Source organism: Lutzomyia longipalpis, chromosome 4 (assembly GCF_024334085.1).
Source record: "Lutzomyia longipalpis isolate SR_M1_2022 chromosome 4, ASM2433408v1".
Taxonomy (NCBI): Eukaryota; Metazoa; Arthropoda; class Insecta; order Diptera; family Psychodidae; genus Lutzomyia; species Lutzomyia longipalpis.
In genome coordinates, this window is record NC_074710.1 from 5,313,595 (window position 1) to 5,332,166 (window position 18,572).

The 18,572-nt window shown below is 38.3% G+C and overlaps 5 protein-coding genes across 8 annotated transcripts in view; 4 read left to right on the forward strand and 1 right to left on the reverse strand.

The window, feature by feature from the left end:
• LOC129795820 (uncharacterized) overlaps window positions 1-18,572 on the forward strand; it is a 30,972-nt gene that overhangs the window by 11,315 nt on the left and 1,085 nt on the right. Inside the window, exon 2 of the mRNA XM_055837310.1 lies at window positions 18,263-18,386. Within this exon, the coding sequence (XP_055693285.1) occupies window positions 18,279-18,386 (108 nt within the window). The 5' untranslated portion in view covers window positions 18,263-18,278. The remainder of the gene's footprint in view (window positions 1-18,262; window positions 18,387-18,572) is intronic.
• LOC129795818 (G-protein coupled receptor moody) lies at window positions 37-8,012 on the reverse strand. 4 transcript variants are annotated; one of them, XM_055837306.1, is made up of 5 exons: window positions 7,616-8,012; window positions 6,886-7,176; window positions 1,430-2,078; window positions 540-825; window positions 37-468 (listed from the first exon to the last, which is right to left on the reverse strand). In XM_055837306.1, the coding sequence occupies exons 2-5, from the start codon at window positions 7,083-7,085 to the stop codon at window positions 395-397; spliced, it is 1,209 nt and encodes a 402-aa protein (XP_055693281.1). In that variant the 5' UTR covers window positions 7,086-7,176; window positions 7,616-8,012; the 3' UTR covers window positions 37-394. The 4 variants fall into 4 exon arrangements, with proteins under 4 accessions (XP_055693281.1, XP_055693284.1, XP_055693283.1 ...); XM_055837309.1 differs by having other exon boundaries at window positions 37-488; window positions 7,616-7,978; XM_055837308.1 differs by having other exon boundaries at window positions 7,300-7,620.
• On the forward strand, window positions 10,795-12,877 carry LOC129795817 (bifunctional peptidase and arginyl-hydroxylase JMJD5). Its single transcript, XM_055837305.1, has one exon. It carries the CDS (start codon window positions 11,636-11,638, stop codon window positions 12,875-12,877), a length of 1,242 nt encoding a protein of 413 aa, XP_055693280.1. The 5' UTR covers window positions 10,795-11,635.
• LOC129795813 (CDK5RAP1-like protein) lies at window positions 12,073-14,762 on the forward strand. Its single transcript, XM_055837298.1, has one exon. It carries the CDS (start codon window positions 13,017-13,019, stop codon window positions 14,685-14,687), a length of 1,671 nt encoding a protein of 556 aa, XP_055693273.1. The 5' UTR covers window positions 12,073-13,016; the 3' UTR covers window positions 14,688-14,762.
• Window positions 15,506-16,728, forward strand: LOC129795821 (perlucin-like). Its single transcript, XM_055837311.1, has 2 exons — window positions 15,506-15,977; window positions 16,046-16,728. The coding sequence occupies exons 1-2, from the start codon at window positions 15,902-15,904 to the stop codon at window positions 16,672-16,674; spliced, it is 705 nt and encodes a 234-aa protein (XP_055693286.1). The 5' UTR covers window positions 15,506-15,901; the 3' UTR covers window positions 16,675-16,728.

Genomic DNA, 18,572 nt, shown 5'->3' on the forward strand with positions numbered 1-18,572 from the left:
CTCGTGTGTGGCTTTCTTCAATGAAACTACCGTGAATTCTTATGCATAGCACAAAATATATTCTCATATACACCGCTCTTTCAGGTGGTCGTCAATGGGAACGTTGTACCCCAAACACGATGTCCGCATGTCCTGCGCATTTAAATATCAAATAAACACGCATGTAAATCATGTCCATTCTATAATCTTCTCTCCCTCTCTCTCTTCTCATGCCTTTTTTATATACTAAAAAAACAAACAAAATATCAGTGCCATATTTGATGGTGGGTGATTGCAAAATTGCGCGCGCGGAAGTGATTGTAAGTATTGTATTGTCTGTCTGCTGGGTCCCTCTATTTGCTGTAGTTCCACTGCAATGCCGTTGATGCGGCTGCAGTTAGGGGTATACCGGCCGTTACTCGCCCATGGAGACTTCCAATACCTGGGTACGATTGAGATTGTAGCTGAATGCGGCGTCCTTCCATTTCTCTAAGAACAAACATACGCTCCTACAATTTTTGCCTCATTAAGCAAATTTGCGCAATTTCCATCGAACTTACCACTGTTGCCACCACTCGTGCGTGGGGTCTTTGGTGTAAGCATTGCCGTGGAGCGGCACAGCAGGACTGTTTTGTACGCCTGCCGGTATTGCTTGTTCATTATCACATAGATGATGGGATTGATGCATGCCGAAAGGTACAGCATCACATACCCAAAGACATGAGCCTCCGGATGGGCTGCGTCTTTATCTGCTATCTTAATCACCGTAATGGGAAGGTAGCATGCAATGAAGGAGATGAAGATGGCCAGCACCATCTTTGTGATCTTCCATTCATTTCGGCGGGCCTGCAATAAAAATTCGTATGGGGGAAATAAGTTTGAAAAGAATTTTTTTGAAAATTCATTAAAATGAAAAGTTTGTTGGGTCTTTAACCCTTTAGGTTCATTTGGTCATGTGTTGACTTTTCCGTGAAACATTTTTAACCCTTTTCTGTTCACATGAAACACAAAAACATTGAAACTTTTAGTTCCTTTGGATCATACGCCGATCCAAACGTGAAACATTCTACTTAATCGATTTTAAATTAATTATTTTTTGCTTAAGTTGTAAATAGGTGTTAAGTTTACGTATAAGAGATCAAAGAAAACGTTTTTACTTAGAAATGCTCTTTGAAGGCTTTTGAAGAATCTTATCAAATAGACTGCATGTTTCAATGTTTCTACGTTTAACGTGAAAGTTAAAGGGTTAAATTATTTAATTGTTAATTTTTCTTTCAAAAAATGCTTTAAATTTTCATAAAAGGTGTCAAGGAATATACTTTAACCAACCGATATATGTACGTCCTCTGATAGCAAAAACAAAATGAATATCATGATAAAACCCAAATGTTTCATGCATTCGCGAAAAGGTGAAACATGAAATTTTTTTTTAATTTAAAATTAAACCCACCTTAATGTCCCGTTGATTTTTAATTCGCACCGGTTGGGGTGCTGTCGATGGAATAACCCGCTGCTGTGGGGTACCACTGTCAGATACCTGCCCTGAAGCATTCCCATCCACTGACAGCCTACCACCGGTGGTAGGTCTAAGATTATTTTGCACTGCATTTGCCACGGAGGCGTGCTGCTTCATTCGCATCTCTGACTGATGAACCACCCAGAAGATTCGTGTGTAGCACAGTACAATAAGAAGGCACGGAATGACGAAGGCAATGACAAACAGTGGAGTCTTACTACTCCGTCCGTATTGATCCTTGAGAATGGAGCATGTGCCGAGATTGCTGTCATAGCCAAAAGCACCCCAAACACCAAGAAGTGTTGGCACCTGCATGCCGTAGGAGAAGATCCAACAGAAGAGGATCATGGCAACAATCCAGTGCCTCTGGTAGACTCTCGCGTAGGCACTATGATGGACAATCATCACGTACCGATTGACCGTGATCATGGCAATGCAAAGCAGTGATACCCCAATACTGCCGTACTGTACGAATGGTACGAGCTTACACAAAAGTTCCCCAAGGCGCCAGGAGCCATGGATGAATCTAATGGCATTGAATGGCAAGACGAAGATGCAAAAAATGAAATCTGCGAGGCATAAACTGCAAAAACAAAACAGATTTGTTGAAAAAAAAATGTTTTGACTCATCATGAAGCATCTGGGCCTCAGAATTGATTCTAAAAATGAATCAATGGATGATTTTCTATATGATTATTACGTAGTTTCTCACTAAAAGACCATTTAATTTTTTCTATATCACTAAATCAATTTCTCGGATAGAGTTTAAGTTCTCAATATTCGATTTCAATGAATAACGAATGTGAAAATATTTGTAAGAAAAGATTCTTTTCATGAGAAAATAAACATCCGATAAGAAAGATTCAGTGGGAAAAAATTAACTAAAAATTGTTAAAGTTTGATAAGAAGCTCAAAGGAGTGTCAGAAGCATTTTTTATATCAATATCAATTCATATGAATTACCAGCATTACCTATGACTGTTCTCTTTGGTTTTATTAAACAATGACTTCACGTTCTAAGTATAACAAAAGATGTTTTACAAAGAATCTTATTTACACAATTTTAGAGAAATTATCAAGAAATTAATTTGCAATATTTTATCATGATTTTCTTTCAAAATCTCATCCAAAATAATCAAATTCCACTTTAAAGGCATTAAGTAGAATTCTCTGAAATTCTCTAAACCTTTAAGGGCTTTTTACAAAGCTTTCTTTTGGGACTTCCCAATTGCTAATGGGAAGTAATAATTACTTTTCAGATGATTGTTATCACTACAAAGTGCCGTGGAAAATCACGCAAAACTCTGTATTCTTTGTGTGGGAATAAAACTTTCACAAAAACTTACGAAATTCATCTTAAATTTGATTAAGATGGTCGCAAATAAGTAATTTATTAATAGCTATACGACAAAAACAAGCCAAGCCTGCATTGAGCTAAGCATTCACGTGGTTAATGCAGAAGAGAATTAAATGGGTATTAAATGGACTCTTTCCGAGAATTTCTTTAATTTCCAACAATAAAATGTAAATAGAGAAGCACGCGTAATCACTAGGAAAAATTTACGTCAAATATTGACTTGATTTTGTAAATTTAATTAAAATTATTTTGAATTAATTCAAAGTGATTGTAAAGAAAAATTTAGCTTATAGAGGCTGTTTGAAATAGTTATCAATTATTTATTGAAATTACATTTATTTTTAAATTGATTTTTTTTAAAGATTTAGTTGGTAGTAGTCTAGACACATTCTAGGCACATTAGGTACTACAAAAATCCATAAAATAATTAAATTAGATACTTAATATTTTTTATACTTCCGTAGATAAAATAATTATAATTGAATAAACTTCTAAAGTTTTTTATCATTTGTATGAGAAGTTTTAAATTTTTCATACAATTATTCTATAACAATAAGAATGAAACACAGATAAAAAGATATTTTTTATAGCACAAAATGTGTCTCTGATATGAGATTTAATTTTATTTGAAAATATGCTTTTTAAAACTATTCTTAAAAGAATTCCAACAATCTTAAAATTCAAAATTTAAAGAAAAACGATAAATTTAAAAAACGGGGAAAAGTTTAACTTGCTCCATATTAAATTTTACTGAAATTTTTACTGGTGCATTTGAGCTTAAAAGAAAACTAATATTTCGTGGACAAAACTTGTTAATTACTGTAAAATACCTGACAATGAGGTGCCAATTGTCATAGCCAGGTATTACGATTCAGACTTATGGGGTGGGTCCGTCCGTACGACCCCATGGCCCACGAGCAACTGAGCCAACCGTACTAGGGTGGTTGGGAGAGAGAGTCACCTTAAGACTCCCGCCAACCCCACACACATAAGCCAATCTGTCCTATACCATGACAGTTAGTACCAGCGGTACTACATTCGGCCATTCCTGACTTTTGTGACGTCCTCGGCACAAGCTAGGAAAAGCAAGACAGATTGACCGAATTTTCCCGTGATCTTTGACCAGTATACTTCGCAATGAATGCGATAACAACTGCGGTCCTTTGTATAGAGTACAAGTCTGTATTAGACAACAACTCTATTCACAAACTGAAGATCATATCAAATTGTTCCTAATGGAACCGTACCTGGTAGTCCAAGTACACAAGGGTTCTGTTTGATTTAGTACGCCAGTGCACATGACACAAAATCATCACACCCATGAACCTACAGAAGGTTCTCTCAACACAGCTTTCGCCATGTTACTTGTTTCTCATGGAACATATGTCTAGACTTAGCTTACCCAGTTCCAGGAACCGTAAGCTCGTTCCATAGAGACTAGTGTCTCCGAGAAACCATTCGCCGTATGACAAACTATCAAGAACCTTGGACCTTAACCTTGGATTGATGTTAATCAATACGACATTTCAGGTTTTCAACGTAACAGGCCCACCATGCAAGCATGATGCCTCTCCGCGAAAACCTCGTCATGCTTTATCTACACCAGTATCATTTACTCACAGACTCATGAATCTCTTATATCAACTGATCAACGAAGACTCATGATTGTTGTCTTTAGTATTAACTGGTTGCATAGATACATGACCTGAATGTCTTGTCTAGCTTACAATGCGTCCATTGATCGCCCAGACCTACATTCCTATTCATCCATTCTACCATATCTATTGCGACATCAGGTTGGTTCTATGGATGCTTGAAGAGCCAGTTTATCACAGTATTTCTACTGATCACATAAACATAGTGAATTGCTCTTCCATGTGTACAGGCACATTTCTCTTCTCCTGATACCTCATTATGCGAAACCATAACCTCAGAGAACTTTCTTTCGCCCAGGTATCCAATGCTTCAGTAAACCTGATCAGAAGAGAAACACTACTTTGACACACTATTCCTTATCCGTGTCAACTATACTGCAAGCTATACTTCTACGCTTCAGTAAAACAACTATTTATGTACCTATACAAGTACCTTTCCCTTTGCATGATACCATAGCAGTAATAAGAGCGATACTTTCAAGAAACTTCCTTTCGCTCAGGTATCATCAAATGCCATGATTCGATAAAGATCACACCGAAGAGAGTCTACCTAAGACACAACGTCACTTGTCCGTTCCACTACTTTTAAGCACTAACTCTTCAGTGAAACCACTCTCTTCCCTACAATTTACTGAAGAATATTTCTTGGACAGCGACAACCTTGATTCTTTCCTCCTTGATTCCTATTCAAACCACCCTAAAGTTCCTTTCATCTCGGTTTTTGACTAAGATCCCTCAATAATCCTAACCCGAGATGTACAAATTCCCAAGGAAAGACCACAAAAAGCCAGTTGGCCTAATTCTTCATTATTCTTCTTGAAAGATTCTTCCCCTTTTTTTTCAAGAAGAGTTCCGGTCGGTGTCTTTTTCCTTTATTCCCTTTTTTTTTCTTTTATTATTCAATTCTCTGAAAGGAAACTTCCAATTAATGGTCAAGATTTTTTTTTTTGTTACGTTGCATTTCAAGGAATTCAACCAATTCTTCAATTCTTTGAAATTTTCACTAAATTCTTTTTTTTTTCGAATTTCATGAAGATTTCAACACATTGGTTCCTTATAATTCCTTTGCAACTCACCTCTTGTCTTTTTTTTTATATCGGGTTCCATCTAAGGATGAGTTCCCGCACAAACTACAGCTGAAACATTATAATATCATACATTATAATACACGGAATAAAAACCATAATTTTATATTTCATTTTATTCCGTTGATAGCTGTAAAGCAATATTACAATTAAAATTCCCTTAAAATAACATGTTTACATATAAACATAAAAAATACAACATTAAGGGAATATCTTGGATTTGAAAAGCGCTTTTCAGGGTTAACCATAAAAATATATTTCATCAATGTCGGATAACCAATTTGGAGAATACCACTCTCCAATCTAAAAGAAAATACTTGCGATTTTCCTTCTTATACTCCGCATGCATTACTGCATGCGCTCCTTTTCGCCGCCTCGTCAGCGTGTCAGCCGCCACACGGCGTTGGTGTGTGTGTGTGTGTGTGTGCACTCTCGATGCGATGAAGCACTGCGCCGCTCTCGTTGCTCGCACACACACATTTTTCCTGCGCGCGCCGCTCCAGCACATGCGCACTACTTGTCACACTTTTTTTGTCCCTTTTTCGCCATCGAATGACGCATTTTCCTGCACTCGCGACGGTTTTTCCTTTGCGAAAACGTTTTTCGCATCAAAGAAAACCACGACGGCACTTCCCCTGCCCCGCAAAAGCCCCACAAGAGACTTTTTTCCGCACACTTTTCGCGCCGGGCAACACAAAAAGTGCCAAAATGTCACTTTTTCATCGCGATTTTCACGGCTTTTCGACGCGTTTTCACACAAAACGGCACTTTTCCCGCCGAGGAAAACCATAAAAGGCACTCACGGGTGCCACAACGCGAGTTTTCATGCCGCTAAAGTCCCGAAACGATGGACTTTTTCCGCGAATTCCACACGGTGACGTCGAAGTGACGCCATGGAATTTTTCACTCGCGAATTTCCACTTTTCAACACTATTTTCTCGCGTTCCACTTCCGCGAACGAGTTTTGGGCTTATCCCACTTCTGAATTGTAAAATACCTGACAATGAGGTGCCAATTGTCATAGCCAGGTATTACGATTCAGACTTATGGGGTGGGTCCGTCCGTACGACCCCATGGCCCACGAGCAACTGAGCCAACCGTACTAGGGTGGTTGGGAGAGAGAGTCACCTTAAGACTCCCGCCAACCCCACACACATAAGCCAATCTGTCCTATACCATGACAGTTAGTACCAGCGGTACTACATTACTACGTGCGTAGATTGAGAGGTAATGGACAATAAATGCTTTGAAAAAATAATCCCCAAAAGTGCCCAAAAGCAAAGGAAAGCTCACCTGATAATGAAAGATGCCGCAATATTTCGCACTTTGGGACATCTAATGAGTGAGATAATCGTGAGGAGATTCCCAAAGACACCCACAACGAGGATGATGATGGTGAAAACAGCTCCGAGCGTTAGGAGGGTCCGTGAAAATCGCGTGAATTCCCCTTCTGGGGAATTTTCAGCCTCCCAAATGGTGCTGTTTTCATTCATCCCTCTGTCCCTTCCGCAAGAACTCCCGCACTAACGAATTAATCACTCTCTCCTTAATTTTCTTGTATGCTTCGTTTAATGTTGCCCGTCTCTGCAAAAGAGAAAATAAACCCGTAGCTTTAGTGTGTGGCGAAAAAAAATGTAGTTCAAAAGGGGGATCTGTCGCACATTCAAAAATTTGTTGCCCCCCTCAGTTGCACACCCGCGGACTCACACTGCAACACTACAAATGGGCAGGCACGATTATTAACCCTCCGGTCAATTTCTAATTGAATTTAATTGAAACTAATTCACAATTTTTCAAGCATAACCATCGATTCACTCATCAAGAGGAAATTTTTCATCTTTTTCTCTTTGGAAAAAAAAACTAATTGAGGGTGGGTTGTTTGAGGAATTTTCATTTGAATTTTCCTTAATTTTTTTAATGAATTTTCTATGCTTCAGAAACATTAATGAGACAAAATTCTGCGGAGGACTGAAGTGGAGATATTTAATCACTAAAATAATCCTTATTTGCTCGAGAAACTTACACACTGTTTGGTGCTACAGCAAAAGCATATCGATGATGGTTTTGAAATTCTTAATCAATATTTAAACACACTTTATCAGTAAATTATCATCGCGACCCAAAAGCATTCACCACCACGCGGGTTTCCTAAGAATTTAACGACTTTTTTAAACACCTTTCACTGATAAGCACGATCGCCTATTTTCCCTGCTAAATATAGCGATTGATAATGAAATATAGGTAAATACACACAGACACAAATTATTCTCAACGTTTTAGCGGGAAGAAAAAAAAATTGTCTTTTTGGCACAAAGAGAGCCTCTCGGCACGGGAAGTGATGCGATGTGATCAGGAGTGGGTACTGGAATGCCGATGGTTTGTGTGACAATTACTAATTCCCAATGTGAGATCTCCCCCCATTCATTGTGCCGGATGATTCACTATTTGTTACTACGAATCGTCATCTTATACTCTTATCGGTTGGTGAGAAAATTCGTCAAGTTTTCCTGAAGAATTTTATTTATTTTTTTTTCAAATTTTCTATCATCTTATTTATTTTTTGGTCGTTGAAGAAAATAGAAGGCTTTTATAATTTCTACGGGAGACTGGGGCTATTTTAGATTATAAAGGGTGACATATAAATTATAAAAATGTATTAACGAGACCAAGAAAAACTCAAGAAATATTTTTAAAAAAAAAATGCAAAAGCCATGCCTCTATTGTAACTCAATACCCTATTTTCATTTAAAGCATGAAGCATATGCATCCATGCTTGATACTATGCTTTTCTTTCTTATAAACTGGTTCACCCTTAAAGCATATTGCTTTAATTTTTTTAATTGTAAGAGAATTAAAATCTATTTAACATTTCGCGATAAATTTTACATCTGTGTTCAGGGATGTTCAATTACTTCCAGTTTGTCGAAAGAAAACTTGGAAAAACATTAACTTTGTGAGAGAAAATTAAGGTTAAAGTTTTGAGGTTAGAATCAGTCAGCGAAATGTATTAAAAATAATTTTTTTGGGATTTCTTTGAGGTCAAGACATTTTTGGTAACTAAATTTTATGTACTTCCTGATCATGTGAGTCCTTGGGAAGGTCTCTTAGCAAATTAATTTTTATAAAATAACCAAACAACATTAATTATTTTCGAATACGTGTTAAAAACAAAAACGTCCTATTGATCCTTAAGCGGTTAAAAATAATTTTAAAAAAATCACTGACTGAAACACTGAAGCATATGCTTTATGGTATATCAAGAAAATATGATATACAATGGAGGTGTGGCCTAAGTATTTCGTCACTTTATGCAGCATTTGTCGTTTCTTTTTCAAAAATGCTGCTGCAACTGACGGATTTCAATTGATCCTGAAATTTTTCAAGTGATTCATTTAGCCCCAATCAATTTCATTTAATCATAAACTGAAGATTTGTATGCAATTTTAATTTCTCCAAAATAAAGCCCAAAAACAAACGAACTTTCTGACCATCTCGTCAGTCACAATATTGCGCCCAAACATTTGTCTCATTTAGACAAAAAGTGTTGTGTGCCCCTCCTTTTTCGCGCCAACAACACACATGCAGTGCTTCAGTGTGCCACTGTCCATTTTGTGCTGACTTCTCTCAAATATGTATAATTTCCATTGAAGAACATCACATTAAAATACTTCGAGAGTTTACCTTTTCCATTACATTCGCATATTTCGCTGTTGCTGTGTGCGCTCTATGGGAATTTCTGATTCATACGTCTCGCAGAAAGACGGAATTGCCATGTGAGACAGGTACTGGATGTGCCCAGGTGGGGGAGATTCATCATCCAAAGAGTATTTTAAAAGCTCGCTGAATTTAACAATAAAGCGCAACGATATCGGTTTATGTTGATTCTGTTGTTGTGTTAGCTGTGTTTCTTTCAGACACAGCTTTTGTGTACCGAGCAAAATCGAAAGTCGTCAGATCGGGCTCAAACTTGGGATGAGCACGAATTAGGGTCCCCACATTCCAAAAAACGTATGCGCCAAAAAAAAAATTTTTCCGGCCGTCCGGCCGGCCGTCCGTCCGGCCGTCCGGCCGTCCGCCGTGGTTCAACCATAAATTGCAAGAGAACGGTAATAGATAGAGACTTGCGGTAAACGGCAAAGTTTAAAAGTCGACTGGAAGACGTCCGATTATGACGTCAAATTTTACCCCCCACCCCCCCGTCCGCCATTTTGAATAACCTCAAAATTTTGTTTTCGCTATATCTCAGCCCCTGTAATAGCTAAAAATCTGAAATTTTTATATGTTGTAGGGGCCATCAAGAGCTTTCCAATGATACCTTATTTTCGAAAATCGGTCAAGCCGTTTAGTCAATATGGCCGCCACAATTTTTCATCGAAAATCGACCATAACTCGAAAACGGCTTGACAGATTTTGATCAAGCCGGGGTCAAATGAAAGATCTCAACAAACCCTACAACTTTCTAGAACATACGAAGTTTCAAAAGTGACCGCTAGGGGGCCAAAAATCAAAAACAAAATTTTCGATTAGTTTTCGATGAATATCTCGAAAACGCCATTATCGATTTGCTTCATTTTTTGATATGTTATAGCTGACTATATTATCTAGGTCCATGCCAAAAATGAAGAAAATCTATGTCGCCGTTCTCGAGATATAGCCTTCCAAAGTTAGCATGTCATATCTCGGGTTCTACAAGTGCGATCTTGATCAACTCAAGCGCAAATGAAAGGTTTCGTGAAACCCTACAAATGTCTAGAACATTGCAACTTCGAAAAATGACCGCAAGAGGCGCTAAAGTCAAAAACAAAGTTTTCGAAAATTTCGAACTCGAATATTTCGAAAATGCCATTATCGATTTACTTCATATTTTAATATATTATAGTTGAGGTTAAGACCTTTCCAACGATAGCTCAAACTCGAAAATCTATGGAGCCGTTCCCGAGATATGGCGTTTTAAAGATTTCTTGGGGGATGACTTTTCAACTTTTCCCGACTTTGCATCTATTTAAACAAATTCGCGTCCTAGTTTGCTCTCACAAAATTGGTACACTGAAAGAAACACAGCTCTCGTAAGCTTGGTCAGCTTACCCGTACATTTTCATTTGTTTTTATCGTTACACTTTTGAATGAGTCACGTGTGCGTGAAAGTATGAAAAAAATAAGGAAAACATTGCTTAGAGAAACTTGCAATGAAAATTATGAATGGGAGTGAATGGATTAGAATGAAAAAATCAATATTGAAATAATTTTCTGCAATACATTGTGAATGTCAAGGAGGGATAGAAAATTTACAGAATGCGAGTCCTTGATTAAACCGTCTCTTTAATTTTTAATGAGCTCGTTCTACATTTGTGGTGCAGTTTTATGCAATGTTTGCAAACTTCATTGTACGTACATGATTTTGTGTTTAAAAAATCATAAAATGCGTATTTTTAGACTTCCAGCGTTGTTTTGATTTATTAAAAATTGATTTGAATTTGTATTTTACTCAGCTATTCTGTGGTTAGTTCTGTTAAACTTAAGGTTTGAGTTTCAAATACAATTTCTCGAGATTATAATTAGTTTAGCCTCACATCACGTTGATTAATTTTGCCCCATATACATTCTTATGCACGATTTATCAAGAAATTAAAAATTAAATTGGTTTGAGACCTAAAAACCGAAATAAATTGATTAAAAATATTTTTTCCTTATTTATATTAAAAAATGTATTATTTATGTATATTCGTGTATGTTTTCTGTCTTCTTCAGGACTTTCAAATTTTCTAAAAAAAAAACATCAGTTAAAAAAAATAGAAGAGCTATTCAAAGGAAAAAGAAAATTCAATAAATTTAAAAATCCTATTTAAAAGATTTAAAAGGAAATATAAATTTTAGAAAATTATGACTTTTACCCCACTCTCCCCTAATTTATCTCTGAATGAACCTTTTCTAACAGTGTTGTTTACAAATAAACGTGAAGAATTTCTTAAACGTGCAGAACATGCAGAAAAAAATACGATTTAATGATTAATAAAGGACACAAAAAGGATACGAAAGACAGAAAATGAATATTCTGGAAATAATTTTACAAAATCTTCCTGCAATTGAGAAGATCATCAAGGAGAAATGCGAGATATTTCACAAATCAATCTTCTTGTCATCAATTGAGGAGCTGGGCAGTCATCCAGATGCAGAATTGCCGGAAATTCTCTCAAGGATTGCGGCTGTGAGGACATTTACGTGGGAACTAATTCACATTGGACACTGGAATGAGGTTGATGTGCAGAAGAGGATTGATTATTCCATTGCAACATTTCTGGAAGTTATTCTGATGCTGAAGATGAATGATGCGGAGGATGATTATCAAATTTTCATTGATTGCCTGAAGGAATTGGATACAGGAATCCTCTTGGGGGCATCTGTGGTGAATGAGGGAGGTGAGGATGTCTTAAAATCAGCCGCGAGATTGATTTCTGTGGAAGTATCCATGAGAGAGGAATTCAGGAGCATCCCATTGAGCACGAAGGTGGAATTGAGGCCATCTCATGGGGTTGTGACAAAAATGCCAGCATCTGTGGAGACTCAGGTTGATTCTTTGGAGCTGCCATCAATTCAGGAATTTAGGGAGAATTTTTTTTCACCCCGGAAGCCAGCAGTTCTCCTTGAGTGCATCAATCACTGGCCTGCGAGGGATAAATGGAAGGATTTGGGATATTTTATCCATCATTTTGGACATCGTACAGTTCCCATTGAGATTGGCAGTCAGTACACTGAAGCTAATTGGGGGCAGAAGCTTGTGCAGCTGAAGGATTTCATTGAGAGACAATTCATCTCTCGCAGTGAGGAAACGGTGATTGAGTACCTGGCACAACATGATCTTCTCGAACAAATTCCCGAGTTGAAGGAAGACATCCGGATTCCGGATTATTGCTATGCAGACACAACTGAGACTGATGTAGAGGTGAAGATGTGGTTTGGCCCGTGGGGAACAGTTTCCCCTCTTCACTATGACAAGAAACACAATCTCCTGGCACAGGTGGTGGGAACGAAGAGAATCCTTCTAGCTGATCCCCATGATGCAGAAGCTGTCTATCCATTCGATGGGAAAATGCTCTCAAATACTTCACAGGTTGATCTTGAGAATGTTGATTGGGAAAAGTTTCCAAAGATCCGGGAGATTGCCTTCTACCAGGTTCATCTGCACGAAGGGGAAGTCTTGTACATCCCACCTGGATGGTGGCATCATGTTAGAGCCATCAGCAATAGTATTTCCCTTTCATTTTGGTGGGAAAGTTCGAAGGAATAAATATTTTGTAAGAAAAAAACTCTTTTTTATCAGTGTAAGAATTTTCTTGCAGTTCATTCATTCAAAATCACATGGCTTTGTTTACGTTGTTCGGTGAGATTTTAGTTCGATTAAGAGAAGCCTGATTTTCCGGGGAGAAATGAAGAGTATCTTGAACCACGTATTGCGAATTAGCTGCACACGGAATCATCGAATCTTTCCGGCAAGTTCAATTTTCCGGACAAGTCACACAAATGCAGCAACGAAGACACTTCCGGAAGGACCAGGATTGAAGGATTTCCTCATAGCAGGAAAGAATTTCCCAGCTCCAAATCGTCCCGCTGATGATGTCCCGTACTTATCAGCCCTGGACACACTGGGGCACAACCGGAAGGTCTTTTTTGAGGTATACGGATGTCAGATGAATGTTTCCGATACGGAAGTTGTCTGGTCAATTCTCAAAGCGCATCAATATGAGAAAGTTAACAGCATTGAGGAGGCAGATGTTGTCCTCTTGATTACATGTGCCATTCGCGAGGGGGCTGAATCAAAAATCTGGAATCGTCTCCATCATTTGTCGGTGTACAAGCAGAAACGGAAGAAAGCTGCTCCACCAGTTCAGATTGGTATTCTGGGATGCATGGCGGAGCGCCTGAAGACACAAGTGCTGGAAAAAGAGCGCCTCGTGGACATTGTAGCTGGTCCCGATAGCTACAAAGATCTCCCACGTTTGTTGGCTGTGACACGCGATGGCCAGCAGAAGGCTGTTAATGTTCTCCTGTCGCTGGATGAAACGTACGCTGATGTTACCCCAGTACGATTGAATTCTTCCTCCGTAACAGCCTTTGTGTCCATTATGCGGGGATGTGACAATATGTGCTCCTACTGCATTGTTCCCTTTACCCGTGGGAGAGAAAGATCCCGTCCAATGGGCTCAATTGAGGAGGAAGTGAAGCATCTCGCGCATCAAGGTGTGAAGGAAATCACCCTTCTTGGGCAGAATGTCAACAGCTATCGAGACACATCAATCCCTTCCCCAGATGCGCCAACAAATCTCGCTCCGGGCTTCAAAACGGTGTACAAGACAAAAGTAGGAGGTGCGAGATTTGGAGAACTTCTCCAGAGAATTGCAGAAGCCGTTCCGGAAGTTCGTATTCGCTTCACTTCACCGCATCCGAAAGATTTCCCCGAAGAAGTCCTCAAGATTATTCAAAAGTACCCAAATATCTGCAAGAATCTCCATCTACCAGCACAATCGGGGAGTTCGAGTGTTCTCGAGAGGATGCGCAGAGGCTACACGAGGGAGGCTTATTTGGAATTGATAGACCGTGTGCGAAGCCTCCTGCCCAGTGTGGCGCTCTCTAGTGACTTTATTTTGGGTTTCTGCGGGGAGACTGAGGAGGAATTTGACGAGACTCTCTCACTAATTGAGACGGTCAAGTACAACGTGGCCTACATCTTTCCCTATAGTATGCGTGAGAAAACAACAGCCTATCGTCGTTACCAGGATGATGTAGCGACAGAAGTGAAGAATGAACGAATGAGGAGGACCATTGAAGTCTTCCGGAAGAGCGCATTGGTGCTCAATCGGCAAATGATTGGGCAAGAGCAGGTGATTCTCATTGAGGCGGACAGCAAACGCTCTTCAGAGGACTTTTACGGACGCAATGATGGAAACATCAAAGTGATCATACCCAAAGGTGCCCTCAATTCCCAGCCAATCACTCCAGGAGATTACATCGCAGTGAAAATTCATTCAGCTACATCGCAAGTCCTCAAAGGCACACCGCTGCGGCATACAACACTAGCAGAATTCTACGAAATGCGATGAGTTAGGTATTAATAAAAAAAAAATACGTTGTTAGTCTTCAATGAAAAATCTCAATTAAAGAGATTTATGAATTTACATGATTGTAATCTCTAACTCGATTTCTTTTCGCTGCGTGTGGTGTGATATTGTAATTGAATTGAGAAAAATCCACTGATTTTATTCACCTCACTTATGATTAAAATTACCCATTAATTTTCAAGAAGCTCCAGAAAATTAAAAGTCGAAGCGTTCAGGAAAAGCTCAAAAACTCATATTTCCCAATGAGATAGAGCAACATGAACTGAGAGAAAGTTATAGGTCAGATAATTTCCTATAAGAATGGTTTATTGAGAAAAATTTCTTGCCTTTCGGAAGTCCTGCAGATTAACGATTTATGCTAATTGACTTATGCAAAATAGATGAATTTTCATTAATTTTCCAGGGAAAGGTTATGTTCTGAATCTGTCCGGTTGTGACTTTTTAGATTTTATAGTTATCCTTGTTTCGCATTCGATCATGAAAATAAGGATGTCTTGTAAAAAGGATGCGATTTTCCGCAATTATCTAATCTCTTTCAACTTTTTAAATGATTTTTGTGTCCGGCCGGAAGTTTTTGTTGCAAATTCCGGGAGTGAAGTTGTGAGAAATTGTGAATGTTTTCAAATATTTCAACAAAGAAGTCTTATTTAGCACTGTTGCAACTCTCGGAATAAACAAAAATAGATATGATCCTTTCCAGGTTTTTCCGGGAGTTGCATATCTCGAGAACGATGAGTCCGGAAAATTATACAAAAATAGTTCTGAGATCTAGAAAACGTTTCTTCTCTCTCTAAAAATATTTGAAAAATTACAAGGGAATCTAGGGCGAGAACTAATGTGTTAAATAACCCCGGTCTTCCCTACTTCTTGATTTTTTCACCTGCTTTATCATTCCTTAATCAACAAAATCTACCTTGATAACACAAAAAAACTATCTCTCTCTCTCTAGCACGTCGAGCACTCTGCAGAGTCTCCCAGCAAAGTTTTATTTTAAACTTTTAAATCAAACTTATTGGGATTTTTTTTCTGCAACCCACCCCCCACTTTTTTTTTTCAATTTATTCATGAACCTTTAGCCTCTATTTCGTGACCAAATTCAATAGAGATTTTCCCACACACGCGGGAAATTTTTGCACAAGTTTGGAAGCTTCGCAGCTCATTGCATCGCTCACAGTTCACTCGTGTAGTTCATAATCATGAGGTGGGAACTTTTCTTGTTGATTTTCACCATCAATCTCCCATCGATACTGCCCAATATTGTGAGATTTACAGGTAAGACTTGAGAGTTAGAAAAAATCTCATTTTTATGATAAATCTTTTTAAAAAAAATTGCTTTTTAGTTGCTGGCTATACGAATGGGAATGCAAAATTGTACCAGGTTGGCTCCAAGCAGATCTATGTGGGAAATTGGCGGACAAACTGGCATCAAGCGTACGGAACATGCAGGAGTTTAGGGATGCAAATGGTAACAATTGAGAGTGATGCCGACAATCGCAATTTGTGGGATTTTGTCAATGCCCAAGGGTTGGGTGAATGCTGGCTCGGTGGGACGGATCTGGGAACAGAGGGTCAGTGGAATTGGTTCCCAACGGGACGACAGTTTGTCTACACACGCTGGGCTCCGGGGAATCCCAATAATCTCGGTGGTCAACACTGTTTGCAATTCTGGACACGCTACCCAACATTCTGGGATGATGATCACTGCTGGCGCGATAAATACTTCCTCTGTGAGACTGTGCAGTGCTCCACGAACAACGTCCAATTGCAACTCCCCACAACTGTGCAGCTACCATCGAATGTTCAGGTTCAACCGGCCACAGTGCAAGTGCCAACAACCCTTCAAGTACAGCCGGCCTACAGTGTGCCCGCCAATCTTCAAGTACAGCCTGTTCAGCTGCAATCTTCAGTCCATCTCCCAGCAACCGTTCATGTGCCCTCTGGGGTCAATGGGGCCCTCTATGTATACTAATTTATTATTTTTTTTTAAACACAAGATTGCAATAAATTATATTTATCAAGATCATCGAAGAATTTTTGCGTTTTGAAACTTTTTTAACCTTCAGGTTGTTTTGAGAAAATTCTAATGTTGCGGATTTTATGGGATTTATCAAGATCATATAAGTAAAAAATTAATTGACCTAAAATATTCTATTCAGAACAATTTAATTGTACTGGAGGTTGATCAAAAAAAAGGGACAAGGTGATCAAAAAGATTGCGATCTTCTATTTGATTACCAGGGGAAAATGTTTGAGGAAAAGAATCTAGAAAATTATTGAAGAAAAAATTCTTCAGAAAATTCTACGTTTGCTAGGTCTTCTTAGAACCTCAATTGATATATTTTTACCAAAGAATAATTTTCTCTATTTTCCTTTCCTTCTTCTATAATTTCAAAACATTCTTAAAGTCTAATAAATCCAAAAGTTCGTTATTTAAAGGGTGCATTAAAATTTCTGAAAAGGACTTAAACTGGCGTCTTCTTTAAAATCAGATCCAAGTTTTATCCATTAAAAAAGTAGGAGAATAATCGGATCTTAACCTGCTGGCCGCCAAGACCTTGGAGCTTCCTTAGAGCGCCAAGGTGGGGTCGTTGAGCGACCCCAAAAAGAAGGCCAATTTTCTCCCAAACTATACAACCTGGAGTTGTCGGGTTAGTGCCTATAGATTCCTTATATAGTCCTCTTGCGCCTTGCATCACAAATTCGCCACCCGGAAACACGCAGAAGAAGATATTAGGGAAAAACATTTTTCACTCATTTTTCACACTTTCTTCGTGAGAAATTTGCCACGAAGTTGACCGCAACTGCTATTTTTTTTCACTACTTCCCCACATTCCCCTCACTTCCCGCACCGTGATAAATGGCAATATTTCTCGAATATTCTTTATTGTTTTGCACACTTATATCCTTCTAATTATGTTTTAGGTTGTTTATGTTACTTATTCGCGATAATTCTGACACTGAGAAGGTAAAGTGAGAAAGTAAACACAACCCTTCAACCCCCTTCAACCATATGATTTATGATGTGACTAAGTTCATTCTAAGAAATTTTCCGCAGCATGGCCGTTACACCAATTTTTGAATTCCCTTCTTCTACATTTTCCTTAATAACTTTTCTTGTGGTGGACGGATTGAGCTGAAATTTTTACACAACCTCCTCAGATAACCAAAGAACTTATTTCCAAAAGATGGGAATGGTATCTTTTATATTTATTAAGTTATAGCACGAAATATAGGGCTGGGGTCGTTCAACGACCCCGCTTGGCGGCCTAGAGGTTAATCCTTAGTTTTTACAATTCCCCTAATTTTCCTAATCAATAAAATAGAAAAAAAAACAATCATTCGATTCGTTTAACTTTCAAAAACTCAAAATTGAATCTTTGAGTAAACTTTACGCGCTCTACGCACTTTTTTACTCAACCTCTACCACGCTCCATTTTGCCAATTCTAGCACTTACCACACTGTCAAAGAGCTGTCAAGTTACTGCCAAAAAATTACCAGAAGTACCCAAAGGTTATAATAAAATCTATTTTCTGAGGTTTTTTTTAAATTTCTATAGAGGAAAAGCTTGTAAAATGGAGAAGAAGAAACGAAAGAGAACCGTGACAAAGCCAATGAAACGATGGACTTTGGGTGAAGAGGATCAAATACTTGATTACCTAATTGCCAATAAACCAATTGAGGTAGGTCTCCGAGTAATTATTACTCTTTATTACCATTATTACCTACATAAATTATTCAATAGGGGAGGTTTGGGCAGTCCCGTTCTTTTAATTTTAAGAACATTTTTTTAATCCTAATCTCAAAATCTTAATTTTCATTTTTCTTAAATGATTTTACTTATTAATTTGCAACGAGATAGCCAAAGT

Excerpts from the sequence above, each read along its gene's own strand:
- LOC129795818 (XM_055837306.1), bottom strand. The coding sequence starts at position 7,085 with ATGAATGAAAACAGCACCATTTGGGAGGCTGAAAATTCCCCAGAAGGG. Across the intron at positions 2,079-6,885 it reads GCGGCATCTTTCATTATCAG|TTTATGCCTCGCAGATTTCA; the intron begins GTGAGCTTTCCT and ends TTGTTTTTGCAG. Across the intron at positions 469-539 it reads CACGAGTGGTGGCAACAGTG|AGAAATGGAAGGACGCCGCA; the intron begins GTAAGTTCGATG and ends GTTTGTTCTTAG.
- LOC129795817 (XM_055837305.1), top strand. The coding sequence starts at position 11,636 with ATGAATATTCTGGAAATAATTTTACAAAATCTTCCTGCAATTGAGAAG.
- LOC129795813 (XM_055837298.1), top strand. The coding sequence starts at position 13,017 with ATGAAGAGTATCTTGAACCACGTATTGCGAATTAGCTGCACACGGAAT.
- LOC129795821 (XM_055837311.1), top strand. The coding sequence starts at position 15,902 with ATGAGGTGGGAACTTTTCTTGTTGATTTTCACCATCAATCTCCCATCG. Across the intron at positions 15,978-16,045 it reads CAATATTGTGAGATTTACAG|TTGCTGGCTATACGAATGGG; the intron begins GTAAGACTTGAG and ends ATTGCTTTTTAG.